Source organism: Diospyros lotus, chromosome 6, assembly GCF_014633365.1.
Source record: "Diospyros lotus cultivar Yz01 chromosome 6, ASM1463336v1, whole genome shotgun sequence".
Lineage (NCBI taxonomy): Eukaryota > Viridiplantae > Streptophyta > Magnoliopsida > Ericales > Ebenaceae > Diospyros > Diospyros lotus.
Window position 1 is genome coordinate 17,698,181 of NC_068343.1, and position 18,896 is coordinate 17,717,076.

Consider the following 18,896-nt stretch of genomic DNA (forward strand, 5'->3'; position numbering starts at 1 on the left):
CTCTTTACCGAATGATACTTTAAACCTCAAATAACGATTCAGGTCCCCATACCGATGCACAAGGCATAACTTATTCACGAGTCTTCTCTTATAGACTTTCGAATCCTCAAGCCCACTTGGCATACTGAACCATAGTCACAACCTCTGTTGACTAGGTTTCTCATCATCTTTCCTTAGGGTCAACACGACCTACAAGCAACTCTTCCTCGAACTGAGATTGCCATCTCATAACTCATCATCAAAGTTTCACGCTCTACTGCCTGAAATCTCATTTACCGAGAATCCACTGACTCTTGCTTTTCGTTCTTTATACCTAGTTGACTATTGGCACACGACCATCTCATGATCTTACTGCCATACTAGACACCGAGGTATTCTACTCCTTGAGCCTCGCACTGTTAGTCGTGTCACCTACTCCCAAGATGACCACGAACCCTAATACAATTCTTTAAATAGGACACTCAGTCCATACTCAATCTATTTCATTTCGGGTTGATTCTCCGACCTCGATCAATCACAGCTAGTGGCACACCTCGCTCTTAAACCATTGGGACTTAGACCCATACAAGGTACAGACCCTACTGGGCTATCCCAAATCTTCAACATCTGATCGTCTCCCAGGCAATCTACTATGATGCTTTGGTCGACAGGTCTCCCGTACCTTACCATAAGCCATCCATCAACCATCTACACGTGGGTCCTAGATCCAGATCTGTCACTGCGAATACCGGACCAGTAGTGCCGTCACGCTACTAGGGTTCCTTATCCCGTCTCTGCAAGTACATTGGTTGTACCATTATTGTCTCATCAATTGACGCAACTCATTATCCATCATTTGGCCGTCTTCGGCCTCTTGCTTGACCCAATCCGTTGAGTTCTTGATCTTTACATCTCATTACTGAGACACTAAATGATCCTCGAAAATACTTATCATTTGATCCTAACTCATCAGCTAGGCTATGTCACATCAGACTAATCATTCTTGATTTGATCATCCTTGATAATCATTAGTTATCTTTTCATTGTAAGGATTTTAACTAATAACCTCAAATCAACAGTCTCTAAATCTCTCGGATCCATAATCATGGTTACCGAGTCAACCTTACACCCAAATCATATCATCGGATTCTAACTTCTATAACTAGATCATTCTACTTGTACTAGCCCCCATCAGACTTTTACTATTCACCAAGAATAGTAATAGTATACTGGAATAGTGTTTGTATGTGAATAGTACACCAGGTAAGTTCCCAGGAAAGAGAGGTGGGTCACAAATGGACACACTTAAATACCAAGTTTTTCCTTAACCAGAACTTTCCTAGACATGCACTTCCACTACACAACACTTAAATCCAATAACCTCTAAGCCTTCAACCGACAATCCCCGAATCTCCTAAATAGGGATTTCGTTTTATGGACTATTACTCTCTTTCCCCTAAACCTCCATTTGGGGTTCCTATTAACTGGTCTTATCAACATCGGATCCTCTTAAGTCTCCAATTTGCTATTTCCTAGGGTTTAACTTTGATATCAACTACATTAGAGTCACTTAAGGCTTCCAATAAACTTAAGCTCTGATACTAACTGTAACGCCCCGCTTCTCAGGCGCGTTATAACTTGGGAAAATTCTAGGACAATAATTTTTCTTTTCTTTCAAACTTAAAGCTAAATCACATCATTCCTCGAATACATCCAAGAATTCCCATACATTAATCTCGAAAGAGAATCATTATACACATCAAATGCGGAAGCAATGATCGAAACCTGATATCTTAACATTAATCATAAATAAATTCTTACATCTTCAACATTCATCAAAACGTTCAGAATTTAAAGTAACAGAACTTAAATACATGGGCTACATAACATACATTTCATTCCTCATGCACTCTGCTAAGTGCCATCTCATGCCTTATTTATCCTCGTATCTGCTACAATCTCCATCTGGAAAGTTTGAATATTCCAGGGGCAAAACACAAATTAGATGATGAATCATCTAAATAAGGGTACATAATGCTATATCATATGTGTATGCAATGTCTTTCATCGTAGGTGTCAACTGCACTCCTCATGCTATCTACCATTCTTACGGCCACCTCTTTCGAAGCTGGGGTGTTTGGGGTACCCTTGGTAGCGGTGCCAATTCGTACTCCATACGGCCTTAATACGTGTGATCAATGATACCAACGTGTACATATGAATTTCATAGTCATGTCATGTATGCAGTCTACGTGATGGATACATATCTATTAGAAAACATGATTTGATCATACGCAGCGAAAAATTAAAATATGATTTTATTGGTATCACGTTTTTCAAATCTTACGGTTAAATCGAAGACACAAAAACGAGAAGTTACCTCGAAACGAAATCTGATTTCGTAGTCAATAACCCGCCTGATATCTCCCACGCGTGAGATGCCGAGTCGGTCTACCCGAAACCGTCAAGACTTCAATAGACTTGAGAGAAAAAGGGACAGGAAAATTTTCTCTAAAATTTCCATTTTTGATCCAACGAATTGATTAATCAGATTTTGGGTTTAATGTTATATTTATAGACAAGAAACCCTAAAACCCTAAATGCTATTGGGCTGGGCTTTAGGTGCTAGCAAAAAGCTCAATCCAAATTAATAATTAAATAAATAATCATATTACTTATTTAATTATTCTTATTTCTTAAATAATTGCATTTATAATTTAGTAATTCTATAATTACTAAATTTGCCCATTTTTCCTTTAAAACAATTTTTATTGGGTGGGACTTTCTGGGTTCACAATTAAATTGGCAACGAGAATTAATCAATTATTAATTCTCGTAAAACATGAGTGACATCTAGCAATATATCATGATTACCCAATTTAATGTGAAGCGGGAATGTGAACCTTACACTACGATGCCTTATAATACAGTCCCTCTATCATACTATATCCTGACGAGATATGAGATCACGGTCAGTAGGTCAAATCTCTCGATCTCGTCGTATGACCAAATCCAATAATCACACTTAACTAATATGACACCCTCTACGGAATCCAAATTTCATCGTCATATTACCTCGGCCAAGGATTTATCGTCAAGTGACCATTGGATCTCATAGGATATCCTCCTCATATATCTCGAGGTGATAGATTCCATGTCTGATGCACACATACCTCATGTGTCACTGAACTAGGTACATAGATATGTACGGCTATCCCTGATTATGACAACCATATAATATCGTTGATATCCTAATCCACTAACACACAGATATCCATGTCATCTCAGGTCTAAGGACTAATGTAAATCTGTAGTTAATATTGAATCATTGACCCGTGAGATAAAACCCATGCGATTCAATATTAATAGTCCCGTTCAGTGAACTCGTTCCTATAACGAGCACCCACTCGTCTTCCTTCTGTATCTTATATAGAGTGGTACGAGACCCACCAATCTTGTCTTTCGGTATCTTATACCTAACAAGGAGGAAGAGGATGTGCTGGCCTTTGCGAGTTACTAATTATCCAAGTTAGGAACTCTATGGCCAGGAACATATTTATAGTATAACGTATTGTGGATTATCCGTCTCGATTATTCTTAACAATTAAGAATGGTATCCACTCCTTATTATACTAAAGGATATTTATATGTTCAATTCAAATCATATTGCAATTTAAATTAAACATAAAACTTGCCATTAAATAAGGTTTAAAGAATTACAAGATCAAGCCCTATTGTGTCACTAGAACTGGTCTTAAGGGCATATATCTAATAATATCAGGGCATGTCAATATGTTGAAAACATTCCCGAGGATCGGGTTTTTTAAACATAAATCACTTAAAACCAAGCATTTTCCATAAAACTAACTTTAATTGGGAAGTACCACTTACCTTCTCAAGCTTATCTCGATATTCGATCATTCCTCGAAATACGTGCATCGCCTTGATTTGCGCACATCGCCTCGATTTGCGTGCCAACCTCAAAATTTGCACAAGTCACTTCAACTTAAGCCTCAAAGCATCCTAATAACCATAATTATTTAAATAAATATTAAAACCTATTTTTCTATAATTTCTTGCATTTTCTTTAGTTTTCTTTCTATTTCTTCCTATTTTTTCTCAATAAATCAAAACTAAATATTTCTAAAATATTTTCTCAAATATTTTACTACGAAAATTCATAAAATAATATTCCTAAATTTCTAAAATTTTTTAAAAAATTTTACTTACCTTAACTTAGCTTCTTCGATTTCCTCGGTATGCGTGCCACATCCTCGAAACGCGTGCCCGAGCCATTTCTTCGCTAAAATCTCTGGGATATTACCGAAACATAATTTCCTATTTTTTTGACATTTTTCTAGCGTTTTTCTCCTATTTTCTTTTTTTTTTTCTTTTTCTTTTCCTTCTTTTTTTTTCTTTTCTTCCCTTTTTCTTCCTCCCCTGCCTCCTGCTACAGGCACTACCATGCGCGCGCATGGCCGAGCTTCCCCGGCCCTCCCTCACTCCCGCCGTCCACCACGGCTTCACCAGCCGCTGCACCAGCCACCCCCGACCTCACCAACTCCCATCACGACCGCTCGCGGCTGCTTGCTGCTTGCGGCCATGGCCACTACAATCGAATGCTTCAGCTTCTCCGGTCGTCGTTGAATGTCTCCTTGAGCCTCCTTGCGCCACCCCCTTGGCCGATCAGTAGCCTAAAGCTGCTCGCTGCCACCGCCATGCTTGCTGCTCATCGGTCATGGCTGCCAAACAACAGCTTTGCTATTGCTGCCATGGCCGATTTCGGCCAATCTAGGCGGTCCTCTCAGCTCCAGCGCTCTCTCTCATGAGCTCTCATCTGATCTCTCCCTCTATCTTCTTCTCTCTCGATCTCCCTTACTGCTTCTCTTCGGCCGAGTTCACTGCCTATTTATAGGCAATTGATCGCTCCCCCACCTCACTGCCCATATCATCTCGCCATCACCTATTGCGTGCGAAGCTTTCCAAACTTGCAGAGCGACGTGGCTAAAATCCTGCAGAGGCGTGGAGATTTAGATTTTGCAGGGAATGGGTTTAAAGTTACAGGGAATGGGTTTAGATTTGCAGAGGCGCCGCTACGTACATACATATATATAATTATATACTATGTTAGTATATAAGAAAAATTACATAATTAATTTAAAAATTATACATTAAATCTCAAATTTCATCCCTATTACACTAGTGCAATTTCCTAATTGCAACTACGGCCTTAAATATTAAATTAATTTGCATTACAATGCCGAAAACACAAAATTAATAACTTCAAAGTTACTTGATAATGACGATTTTGCCCCAGTGTCCATACCGGGCCATCATTTCATCTTGAAACTACTGAAGGGTTGATTCTTACCCAAAATCAGAGCCCCTTTAGGGTTCCACTGATTTTTCGGGAGTCTCCTACGACAATTCGATTTTATAGCCTAAATAACAGTTGTATTTTAGCTGTACCGTAAATTGATCTCGATTCGATTTCTTTCGATACCATAAATCCTATCTCGAAACGCTCGTCGAGACCATGTCATTTTCCTTAGACAATTTCATTCTGGGGCATTCCCTACAGTTGATTTGGTACTTTCAACTACTATCAAACCAATTTTTCGATATTCTAAACTTATCGAAATTACGTGGCAATCTCATACGAATATGGGGTATTACACAAGACCACCCAATAAAAATGTTGTCATCCCTAAATGGGTTTTTTGCATTAAATATTTATCAAATGGCACTGTGGACCGTCTCAAGGCTCGTCTAGTTGCAAAGGGGTATACTCAACAATCGGGTCTTGATTTTCATGACACTTTTAGTCCTGTTGTGAAGGCTTCTACTGTTCAGGTTATCCTCTCTCTGGTCGTTTCTAACAATTGGCCTCCTCGTCAACTCGACGTGAAAAACGCCTTTCTCAATGTTTTTTTGCAGGAAAAAGTCTATATGGACCAACCACCTGGCTATGTTGATTCCAAACATCCTACACATGTTTGTCGACTTTGTCGGGCTTTCTATGGACTCAAGCAAGCCCCACGTGCTTGGTTTCATCGATTCAGCTCCTTTCTCTTGGTCATGGGTTTCACTTGTAGTTGTGCTGACTCCTTATTATTTGTTCTCTCCAGAGATGCTGATTTGATTTATTTATTACTCTACGTTGATGATATTGTGGTCACTAGCAACAACTCGTCTCTTCTTGCTAGTTTAATTGGAAAATTGACTCGTGAATATGCTACCAAGGATCTCAGGTCCTTGAACTATTTTCTGGGTTTGGAAGCCCATCGGACCTCTGCTGGTCTTTTTCTTAGTCAAGCTGAGTATGCTCATGAATTATTGCAGCGTGCCCAACTCCTCGATTCCAAACCAGTTAGCACTTCAATGGTGGTCGCTCAACATCTATCGGTTGCTGGTCCCGACTTTGATGATCCTTCTCTCTACCGATCGCTTGTTAGAGCTCTTCAATATCTCGCTATCACTCGACCCAACATCGCCCATGCTGTTACTGCTATCGGTCAATATATGCATAAGCCACATGTCTCTCATTTTCAAGCCCTTAAGCGAATTTTTCACTATGTTAAAGGAACTCTTCAGTTTGGACTGGTTTTCACTCCATTTACTTCTCGAGAGATCCTTGCTTACTCTAACGCCGATTGGGCTGGGGGTCCTGACACACGTCGATCAATCTCTGGTTATGCAATTTACCTTGGTGATAATCTGCTGTCTTGGAGCTCTAAAAAGCAACCGACAGTGTCTTGCTCCAGTTGTGAAACAGAATATCGGGCATTGGCTCTTACCGCTGCTGAAGTTAAATGGCTCATTCATCTCCTTCATGATCTTCATGTCTACCTCATCTCCAATACTGTTTTGTGATAATCAAAGCTCAATTTTTCTTGTTGTTAATCCAATTTCTCACAAACGCTCTAAGCAAATTGATTTGGATTATCATTTTGTGCGAGAACTAGTGGCTTCCAAAGAGCTACAAATTCATTATGTTCCTACTCATCTCCAAGTTGCAGACGTGTTCACAAAGAGTATCGGCAAATCTACCTTCATTTTTCTGTGATCCAAGCTATGCGTCCAAGATTCACAGTCGCTAGGCTTGCGAGGGGGTATTACAGTAATGGAAGGATCCAAGAATCATGTCCCCAACAATTAAGCAAATCTCATCAAATCATAATCACATGATTTTAGGCAATCCCTTGATTGTAGATTATGGTGTAGATGAAATGTTTGACTTTATTATTACATTGTACAGAATATTGTATAAATTCAATATGAATATCACCACCAGAAACAATGGTGGATTTTCTCATTATGTTCTCAGTAATCATGAAACAACTTGTGTTATTGATATATTGATATATATATATATGTATGTATACCGTCATGGTTTGATGGTTTGAATTGTATTAATGTTATAATCTTGAAGTATATTTGAAGTTCAATAAATTATAATGTTGTATAAGTGAGAGAATGTTAGAAATTTAAATTTTAAGTGTGGCTATCATTAATTATTCTTGTCATATAAGAAATATAGAATAAGTCCCTTTCTAATATGTATAATAATTGTGATATTTAGTTAATTCAATTAATATTGTCACGATTAGAATGAGAGAAGAAAAGATTTTAAGCCGTTGATAATAATGTCATATAATTAAGGTATTTAATTTGTGACCATTATATTGCAATACACCACTAATTCTAATTAAATTTGATATATATATATATTTTTTTGTAATACCAATAAGCAAGTGACTATGACCCATAATTTTCAAGAACATGTATACCCTGTATTCATTTTGGAGTCTTTATTGGGTTAATGGGAGAGTGTTTAGGCATATTAATAACATTGTAATTATGTTATATATTAAAGTTATTTATTCAATTTTTTACATGCATTTGTGATATATTTTATCATGTCTCATTTAGTTGTTAAAGGCATACCAAACTCATCATAGATTTTACATGTTTCATTTGATTTTTGAAGACATGTTAGATTTCTCATGTCTTATATAATTGTCAAATTTATAGCGATATGTCAATTTTATCACCCCTCTTTCAATTTAAAGAGATATGCTGTATCTGTTAGCTATTAGAGATACTTGTATGCATATGGAGATCTCTTCTCATGATTCTGTCGTTAAAACATAAAAATTCGTCACTAAAAAATTTAGCGATGGATTTAGTGACGGGCACATTTCTGTCGCTAAAAAGGGCATCGCTGAAATTTAGTGACGGGAGTATTTTAGCGACGGAATTAGCGACGGGGTCTCCGTCGCTAAATTTGAATTTTTTTATTTAATTTTTTTTAATTTTTTATCAACGGGCAGTCACTAAATTTTAATTAATTAATTAATTTTTTATTTTTTAGCAACATGATTAGCCCCGTCGCTAATTTCGTCGCTAAATTCAACACAAAAATTCAAAATTCAATGCACGCCAAGCCCCAACCACCCCTCATGTGTGCCACATGACAGCATTGAGATAATACTCTCAGCAATTATCTCATGCTCTCAACAAGATTCGAATCATCAACCTCTTATGACTAAGTTTTGCGTGCGAGCCAGTCGATCTGGAAGCCTCCTTGTTCATTGATGTATATAAAATATATTTATACTATTCTCTTTTAAATATTTTTAGAATTATATTTATACACCAAAATTTCTCAAACTTATTTAATGATATTAATTTTAATATTTAATGTTCGTAAAGGGAAATGAATATTAATTTTAATTTTATTTTGTTATTAATTTAAATAAAACTTTATTAATTATTATATTAGCAGTGAAAAATCATGTTTTGATTTTGATTTTAATTTTAATATATTTAAAAAATTAATAGTTTAATTTTTATTAATATTAATGTTAATAAAAATTATTGTGATATGTTTAAATATAATTTTTTTTATTATTTATTTATTTTATTTTTTTTAGCGACAGGTTGACTCGTCGCTAAATTTTATTTTATTTTTTTTATATTTTAGCGACAAGTTTGAGAACGTCGCTAAATTAAAATATTTTTATTTAATTTTTAGCGATGGGTAATACCTCGTTACTAAATTTAAATTTTTTTATTTAAATTTTGTTTATTTTTTTAGAGACGGGGATGATCCCGTCGCTAAATTTTAATTTTTTATTTAATTTTTTTATTTATCGACATGGTATTTTCCGATGCTAAAAATTAAAAAAAAATTCAAATTCGCTAAAAAATAAAAAAATTAAATAAAAAATTTTAAAATCATTAAAAAATAAAAAAAATTCAAATTCGCTAAAAAATAAAAAAATTAAATAAAAAAATTAAAATTTAGTGACGCGGACCTGTCGCTAAAAAATAAAAAAAATCTAAATAAAAAAATAAAATTTAGCGATGGTCAACTCAGTCGCTAAAAAATAAAAAATAAATAAAAAAATTCAAATTTGTTAAAAAATAAAAAAAATTCAAATTTGCTAAAAAATAAAAGAATTAAAATTTAGTGACGGGACCCATCACTAAAAAATAAAAAAAAATTAAATAAAAAATTAAAATTTAGCGACGGGGTCAATCCCGTCGCTAAAAAATAAAAAAAAATCAAATTCGCTAAAAAATAAAACAAATTTAAATAAAAAAATTAAAATTTACCGATGGGATTTCTATCGCAAATTCCATCGCTAAATTAAAAAAATATTTAAAAAAATTAGCGACGAAAATTCTATCGCTATTTGTCACGAATTAGCGACGGAATAATTTCGTCTCTAAATTCCGTCGCTAAATACGATTTTTCTTGTAGTGATTATTCCCTTCCGTGCTGAGAAATATCATGCTGCACAATTCAATCTTAGCCTTTCATCTTGCTTTTACAAAGCTCTATCCTAGCCATTCAAAGTTGCTATTTATCATGCCATCAGGATCTGGAGCGTTAGATCAATTCACCCACCAACGACAGAGAAAAAAAGGTAAGGTCGAGAATCAGAGAGGAAAAGAGAAAGGAATATGAGTGGTTCGGGAGTTTTTGTCTAAGGTAGCCTTGTGGCTTCCATCGTTTATGATCTATAAGCTCTGTACATGATTCTGTATGTATTTTTTTTGGTTTAATAATTATGCCCTAATCTGTATTAGTGATTTTAGGTGGTTTTGGTTATCAAATTAGTGTTGTACAAAGTGTTTTTGTGTGAGCTTTTTTTGAGAGTGTAATATCTATTTCTCGTATCGTGCACCAATTTCGTTTTTGTTGATTGGTCTAAAGGCTTTCAATGATTCAAAGTGTACGTATGTGCATGTTTTGCTCTCAGTTTGGGCAACAATTATGATTTTACATCAAATGGGTGCATCAATGTCATCAAATTAATTCTTAGATGAATAACTTGCATAAAAGCTTAATTGTTGCATGCATCATGAAAACTATGGCCATAGATGTTGGAATTATTTGACTTGTATATTTGGATTCGTATATAATTCACCATGAATGTGAGTTAATGCATCTTTAAATTAGACTTTTATGATGATCACTCGTGATGTAATTCGTAGTAAAGTATATATATTATGTTTCTTGATCTATGAGACAAGTATTTTTATAAAATGAATAATAATGACATATCTTGTATAAAAATACTTTTTAAAAGTATTTTTATGAAATGAAAGTTATAAACACACTCGTTGCATAAGAATTACTGGGGTTTCGATCTCGAATCACATTGTGTAGTAATTTTTACATAATTGCCTTAATCTTGTAATGGAACAATGGAACAAAAATAAAAATTCGACAAAATGACGCTTGGTTGCTGAAAACACAAAAATGTTATGAGCTATGAGCTAGGAGCTATTGGCATTGTTATGTTTTGTCATGATAATTGCTCTCTTAGCTAATAGTATAAGGCTATAAGTTTCAATTAAGACAGCAATTGTCGATTTATAATTATTAGAGAGAGAGAGAGAGAGAGAGAGTAAGGGAGTTTGAAGAAAAGACGGAGGAGAAGGGAGGGGGGAGGTTAGTACTTATAGTGGAAAGGAGGGGGAAGGGGACTAGGGGCAATCCTGAACAATTATTTTTTAAATCTGAAAACAAGTTATAATTTAATTTAAAAATCTATATCTTTTAGTTTAAAAAATAATTTTGATGTGAAATACAACTTCAAAGTAGTACGAATATAATTATAAATTTGTAATAGAATCAAACATACACATATTTTATAATAATGCTTTTAGGGTTATCCTTGGCCTCTTAATTGAATTTAACATCTCATTCTTTATAGAAAAAACAAACTCCAACGACAGTATAGATAATGAAAAGGCAATTAGTATATTGGGACTATAGCGGCTACTCTTACTCTTTGATATTTGGTTTGAGTGAAAAAGAAACCTAAGCACATGTTCGATGTTAATTAACACCATAACCTATGATACATTAACAGTTCTGGGTGTTTACAGGAAAGAAAAAAAAAAAAAAGAAGAAGTCATGTGGAAGATTTAGTAATGGACTTCTTGTGATATGACTAATGCCCTTTGGTAGAGGTTCTAGGGAGAAGAATTTCAAGTTCAAAGGGAGAGGAAAAGGAGAGAGGAATAAGGGCCAGAAGACCAAGAATGGAAAATTAAAGAGTAAGAGTTTGAAAAAATGTGAGGCAAAAGAATCCCTCTCACATTTTATACTCAATCCAAAATTAGACAATTGGAAAATAGAAGGTTGTTATCCTCTCTTTCTAAGTTTACAAACTCATAGGGGAGATACAAAGTACAATTTAGGGATGTAATTTATGAGTGTTGGTATGTCTTATTTAAAACGTTCATGTTTGGACACTTGCATCTTGGTCATCGGGCCCTTGACCTAACATAATTTAATAGAATTAATTTTTTTGTTTTATTATAAATTTTAACTGGACAAATTAAATGAAGACCAGAATGTAATAAACATGATCTAAGAGATATTTGTTTTTGGTTAAGACTATATTATCAAAGAATTCAATCATATATACACTTTTGTTACTCACATTCAAAAAGTCGTCCATCACCCTTTGTAATGTGACTTACAAGTTAATATAATATATATATCAAAGATTATTCTAGCCAATGGGTCAAAGCTCCATCTTGAGAAAATCATCTCACCTACTCAAGCTAGTTTTGTGAGTGGGATGGAATATTAAGAATAATAATACTATTTTTAGGTAAGAAGTTAGTCAAAAAAAAAAAAAAAAATTGTTAACGTTTAATTTTAGCCGATCGTGGTTCGTTTTGGGTTGCGATGAGTGAATCCAAAATGCTAAGAAGAAAACAAAAATTTCAGATATGAGTGAACACAAGCAATTTTCACGTGGTTCGGCCAAAACGATGCTTACTCCATGACCGTACTCTGATTATTCTTTTAGAATAGCGGTATCCGATTATTCTCTTTACCTCCTTATGATATCTCTGATTCCTATTTATAATGAGGGACCCTTACAATTTGGATAAATTATAGAAATATAAAGATGATATAATAATGGGGGACAAATAAGCCTTATCATCTACATAAAATTGGGAGTGAGATCCTTATTTCGAGGAGTATGGTCCATTTTAGATAAAGTAAGTGGGTCCTGCTTTTGACTGTTCAACAACTTTGTCATTTATGCGAGCTAGATGTTTTTTAGCCCAACGAGCTGATCGATCCAGCGAACTGGGGGTTTTATTAAGAGCTCGTTAGGTCGATTGCTGATAGCTCGCAAAGAGTTTTGCCGAAAGCTTGCAAGGAGCTCGCTTTATGAGATCCGAATTTCGGTGGTATATGAGCTTTCTTTGACGAGGTTGCTTGGACCTTCTAGGCTCCGGGTGATTGGGCTGGCCCATTAGGCTGAATCCGACCCATAAGAAGTGGTACGAAAAATACATATAACAAAAACAATATGAAAAAAAAATCTAAAAAATTTGGGCTTATGAGGGGCGGATGTTAGGGGCGGGTGAATGGGTTTCAAACTATGTTAGCTCCAACTAAACAGTAATATATATATATGTATAAAAGTTTAGGCGGTCAAACTCCAACTAAATATTAATATAGTCTAATCCCAAAGTCTTTCTACATCTGCCCTGGACTTAATTATGCGACCAAAATGGATATGGGCAACATGGCGGAAGCATTATTTGATGATAGCATGGACTAATGGAGTGTAGCTTCATTATATGAATTCCACACAAACTAGGAATATTTCCCACACAATTCACTCGATGGATAAACCTTTTCCATGGTAAACAAAATGATTAATGGTGTAGGGTTACTAATTAATGCAAACACAATTTATTAATAGTCATATGTCAAAAACCAATTATTAATTTGGTGATTCCTATGTTTCAAAATTTATTATTTTCTTATTGAAGAGCTACATCAATCGACATCCAATGTAATACCTGGGAATAAATTGAGGATAAAAATGATATTTGATAAGGGGCATAAATGGAATTTTGAAAAAATAAGACTATAAGGTACACTAACACAGGGTTGGACGAGTGAATTAGTCAGAGGGAGTACTCCGGACCCTAAATAGCCAAGGAAAATGGTATAGTATCGACGAGTGATTTAAATTATGATTTTTAGTGATAAAAGAAATGAGATCGGGAGCAATTTTTGGTACAGCAAAAATACAGCTGCCAATCAGGTCGTATTACTGAATTGTTATAGACAATGTCCGAAAAATCAACGGAGTGTGTCTAGGACTAATATTTGATGTATAGAACAACCCTTAAGTGATTTCAGATTGAATCGAGTGGATTTGAGGTCAAATCGATCAATCAGGCCTAAGTGTAATTTTCTAAAATTGCCTAAGGGGGGTCAAAACGATAGTTTTTTGGAAGTTTCAAGGAAGAAATGAGAAGTAATAATCTTGAGGGTCTTAGTGATGGTGCTAGAAAGATCAGGGGCTTGAGGATAAGGGCCAAAATGCAAAAGGAAATTCAAGGGGGGCCAAACTGCAATTTTTGAAAAATTGCTCAGAGATGGCAGATCTAGCCGCGGATTCGGCCGAAAAATTGAGAGATTTGGGCAGCAAATCTCGTCAGGGCATGGCCTAGGGTAGTTTAAGAGGCGTGTGGGAAGAGTTTTAGCTAGAAATTTGCCACGTGGGGGTCGGATTTGGCCTATAAATACCAAGGGTTTTTGGCCGAAAATGAAGCAACAAATTACTCTGTTTTGAGGGCAAATCGAGGGAAGCCAATAAGGGGTTTTTGATCCTTGAGGCAAGGGGAGCAATTCTGGAAAGTTTCGTGAGTTTTGGAGGTGAATCGAAGGCGTTTCGAGGGTGGCCGGAAAGTCGAGGCGGTCCGCCTACTGCGACCTGCAACTCAACTTCCGGTGGCCTTTCCGATGGCCTTTCGGCCTGAAATCGGTGGGGTTGAGATCGATTCTTCGTGGGCTTTCGGAGGGTACCGGTTTCGGGGGCATCGGAGCAATCGCCGGCGACTGGCTCGAGGTTGAAGACGGTGGCGCGTGAGCTGCACACGCCAGCCTTTGCTTGCACCCACGCGCCAAGTGCGTGAAGGCGCGTGACGAGGGGCTTTTTGGTAATTCAACTTTCATAAATTTTATTTAATTATTTTATGAATTATTATGTAAAAATATTTGAGAAAATAGTTGTGTAGATATTTATTTTGGATTATTAGAAAAGAAAAAATGGGAGAAAAATAGGAAAAATGTGAGAAAAATTAAGGAAAATTATAATTGTTGGATAAATATGATGATTATGGTGCCTTGAGGGTTGAGTCAAAGTGACTCGTGCGAAGTTCGAAGAGGGCACGCAAATCGAGGCAGGCACGTATATCGAGGCGTATCGTGCTTGTCGAGAAGAATTTGAAATTTCACCAAAGATGAGTGGTTCTACCCGAACAGACTTATAGTAGCATGGTTTACTATGAGTGTTCATTCTTATGGCTAGGTTTATTGATGGCTTTACAAATGATTACTTACACCTGTGTTATATTTCGTACGATAAATTATATACATTGAGATGTTGATTTTATGCATGTTATGATTTTTCGGCATTGGCATGTTGTGTTATCCATATGGGACGTGGGTTGTTAACCTGTGACGTAGCTCTCGAGTGTCAGCACTCGGAATGCATGCCAAGGGTTAATGCTATGTGACCCGCTTGGGACGAGGCTAAGACGGACTTCACCCTACGGTACTCAAGTGGCGGGGCTGAGAGTGGACACCACCCCAATTGTGGGATTCTCTTAGGCTGGGGCATGTCGGGATTTATCGGTTTTATATATGAATTTGCATATCTGCATGAAAATGTTTTTGAACTCTCATTTAGATGATTCAGCATCTAATTTGGACTATGTCTCTGGAATATTCAAACGTTCCAGGTAAAAGCAGTGGCGCCAAGGGAAAGAATGTCATCGAGATGTAGCTGCTGTATTTAGTTTTCGTAGGTTTTGTATATGATTACGATGTTTAGAGGTTATGTAATATTCTGATATTTTCATGTGAAACATCAATTTGGTTATTGTAAAGGAATTGTCGGTTATATATTATTGATGTTTCGATCTTACTTCCGCTGATGTGATTGATAATGCCTGTCTTAGTCTATTAATTATTAAATTTTGATATGCTAAGAATGTATAATTGGGATTGTCGGGAAACGATTATGATAAGAGTATGTATATCGAGAGACTTATGTTGTATATAATATTGAAGAAAAAAAAATATTCCTAAAATCTCGAGGTAATACTTGTTCTGAAAAAACGAGACGTTACATCCAATATAAAGTTTTGTTACACTATGCTTTTGCATGAATTTATTTTATTGCTTGCCACATAATGTTCACTTGTCAGTGTTCCCAACGTAGGGTTAGTTGCTTCTCTTTTTTTTTTGTTGTTTTGTTGATGTGTCACTTAAATAAAAAAAATAACAAACAAAAGAATGGAAAATCTACAGGGCAACTAGAAAAGAAAAAGATGTGATAAGATATGAGGAAGGTTTTCATTAATTTTGTATTACTTTTATTAACATTAAAGCAGTATAGTAAAAGAAAATTATATGGCCAAACAGAGGTTTGCTGCTATACTACGTTAAGGACAATTTTTACTGAACTTCGTTTCATGCCTAGCTATGATCAATAATCTTGTCTGTTTTTCATACTATCTTCATGTAAACATTAATTTGATTGAAAATAAATTTCATTTTAAAATCTTTTTAAATATTGGGTCAAGAAAGTTCTGGAGATCACGAGGGCTGTAGAAAGATTTCAAGAGAGAGAAAGTCTTGGAAATACCCACAGACAAGCAGCTGGCTTTGTTTGAATTCTCCCAAGTTGAGTGCATAAACTAAATCAACCTGTAACGCTGTGAAGGAGCCAAATATCTGCCCCCAGGGCATAGCACGGTTGGTTGTGGGATGGTAGATTGGTACCCAAGGAGCCAAGTTCGAGTCTGGCCAGCCGCAGTGTGGGATTTCTGCTCCTCAGGGGTGGGGTCCTTGTGGGCAGCCAGCACTGGGCCTCCCATTGACCATGGCCGTCGTGTACCTGATTTACCTCCTCTCTCGTGGCGTGGGGCAGTCAGAGAGGGGCCCCGGGGTGAGGGATTTCACCTTTTGGTACCCAAGGAGCCAAATATCTGTTCTGACCTAATGATAGTACGCGGCCACCTTTATTGACTATAACCATACACTGTGGTCCGGACTCCGAACAGCCTCGGTATTTTCAGCTAACAAGTGATGGTAAAGAGAGGGATTGAGATGTCAAATGAGTGGTCGAATTTTAAACTCATTTTGTCTTTTCTGTGCTTTCAAAACTGAACCATTTGATGGGTTAAGTTTTAATTTACGAATTTTTATCTCCTTAAGTGTGTCAAAACTACCAGTGATTTTGCTTTAAAAAGTTATTATCCATATATTGTAAAGTTTAATGAACTTTACCTCCACCTCCAACAATTAAATTTCTAGTGCGTAGAGTTAGGACAGGATAGAGCTAAGCAAAAAAATAGAGGTGACCAAATTAAGAGAAAGTCGAAGGTTGTTGCTTGGGAGAGAGCTCGCAAGCAAGATGCTTGAATTTCTTGAAGAAGCGTCTCCGGACTTGAATAAGTAATAGTATTGTTGAAGTGGAAGAAAGATGGATGATTGCCCAGGGAAAAGCTCCATTATCTGGGAAAGAACAGCTGCAAGACAGTACACTATCAGAAGACACATGGAGATTCCTTCTACATAGGTCCACTAATGTTTAAGTTAGAAAGTAACTCAAAGTGTTCGGGAGAAGTAGGAGTTATTCTTTTGAATAAATAATCAGGTTAATACAGTTTTTAAATGTAATTATGCGAGAATAGATGAAAAGTCCGAAGAAAAAATGCCAAAAAATCCCTTAAATAAAGGGTGGGGGTATTTATACCCCTTACAATGTCGGTAAGAGGACACATGACAGATGCACGAGGGGTATAGGGAGTTATCCTAAGTTAAGCACAGATTAGGCCTAGCTAGAAAATATCCCACGAAGAAATATAAGCCTAGTGATTCCTCTAGGGGAAAGAATGCTTTGAGACAAGTTGCCATTGCATGGGGCAATAATAGATTTGTTACTACATGAGTGAGAGTTGTCCGAGAGAATATTTCCCTTGTTATCCTTTGGGATAATGACTCAACCAAGTGAACCGATGGTGTACATGAATTGTTCGGGAGAACATCGCTCATTCGGGCACACGAATGTCATTCGTTTGAGGGAACATCCTTCATCTAAGAGAAAAACCTTTGTCCAGGGGAATATCTTCCCCTAGAGAATGACACTTCTAATAGAATTAACTAGTAATGGCACCACAACCCAAGATGAGGTGAATTCAGTGATTAAAAATTTTGGTCTAAATTGAAAGTTTTATGCCTCAAAGAGAGGATTTAGTGCTAATGAAAATGATTGATAAGTTAAATGTAAAGAAATCAAAAGCAAAGAGAACACAAACAATATTTAAGTGGTTCAACCAAATGGCCTAATCTACCATTTTAACTCCTCACTAAGAATTTTAAAAACCTCAATAAATCATCATACTTGATCACAAGTAGGCCCTCTAGCATATTTGGAAAGAAAATACAATATGAATATAACAAGAGAGGATTTGGTAAATGAATCTCTTAGTTACAAACTCTCCCATAAATTACACAAGGCTTGAAACAATAAATACAGTTGAAGAGCAAGCTTTAAGAGAGAGAGAAAAAAAAAAAAAAAAAAAAACAACTTTGAGCACTTGAGAGTAGTTGGGACAATTAAATACTTGCAATAAATTCTCTTAACTTCTTAAATAATCCACCAACCCTCAATTTATAGTGCTTGACAAGCCATTTGAAAATTATAACCATTGGTGGTAGTTGGGGGCATTTAATGAACTATTAAACTAGCCATTGAACAAGTTTGCAAGTAAAACAGTTGATAAATTCATAGAATCGGTTGACAGATTAATGTGTAAATTTGGAAAACGATCGATATGAGGAGCAAAAGCAGTTGACATGTTGAAAAACGATCAACCAATTTTTATGAAGTAACTATCGACCGCACTTAACTGAGAGCTAACATTTGATCGGCTAATAGCCTATGAAGGTGAACAGCAAGAACAAAAACGATTGACTGTTCCTTTGAACCGGTTAACAATTTGTCCTTTATTTTTTAAAAGATTTTTTTCCATTTCTCCAATACTTCAAAACCATTTTTGAATAAGATTTAAGAGTCTTCTGAACATAAAATTTTGTTTTTCCAATCTCCATAAAGATAGTTTGAGAAATAAATGATTTGCATTTGAAGATGAGTTGAAATTGATTTATATTTAGGTGACTTATAATGCATTTAAAGCAATGAACGTAAAAAACAAATTATGCTATAATTATAAAGATAGATTATTTTCATTATCAAAACAAAAATATAAGAGCAAAATAACAACTTTCTCTAAAGAGCATCTTCTCAGAAAGATTGACGCTTCCTTTGTGAGAACGATGTCTG

The 18,896-nt window shown here is 35.8% G+C and overlaps 1 protein-coding gene across 1 annotated transcript; it reads left to right on the forward strand.

Moving 5' to 3' along the window:
• The first annotated feature begins 5,643 nt into the window (after window positions 1-5,643).
• LOC127804362 (uncharacterized mitochondrial protein AtMg00810-like) lies at window positions 5,644-6,852 on the forward strand. The gene has a single exon (XM_052341222.1). It carries the CDS (start codon window positions 5,644-5,646, stop codon window positions 6,850-6,852), a length of 1,209 nt encoding a protein of 402 aa, XP_052197182.1.
• The last annotated feature ends 12,044 nt before the right edge of the window (window positions 6,853-18,896 follow it).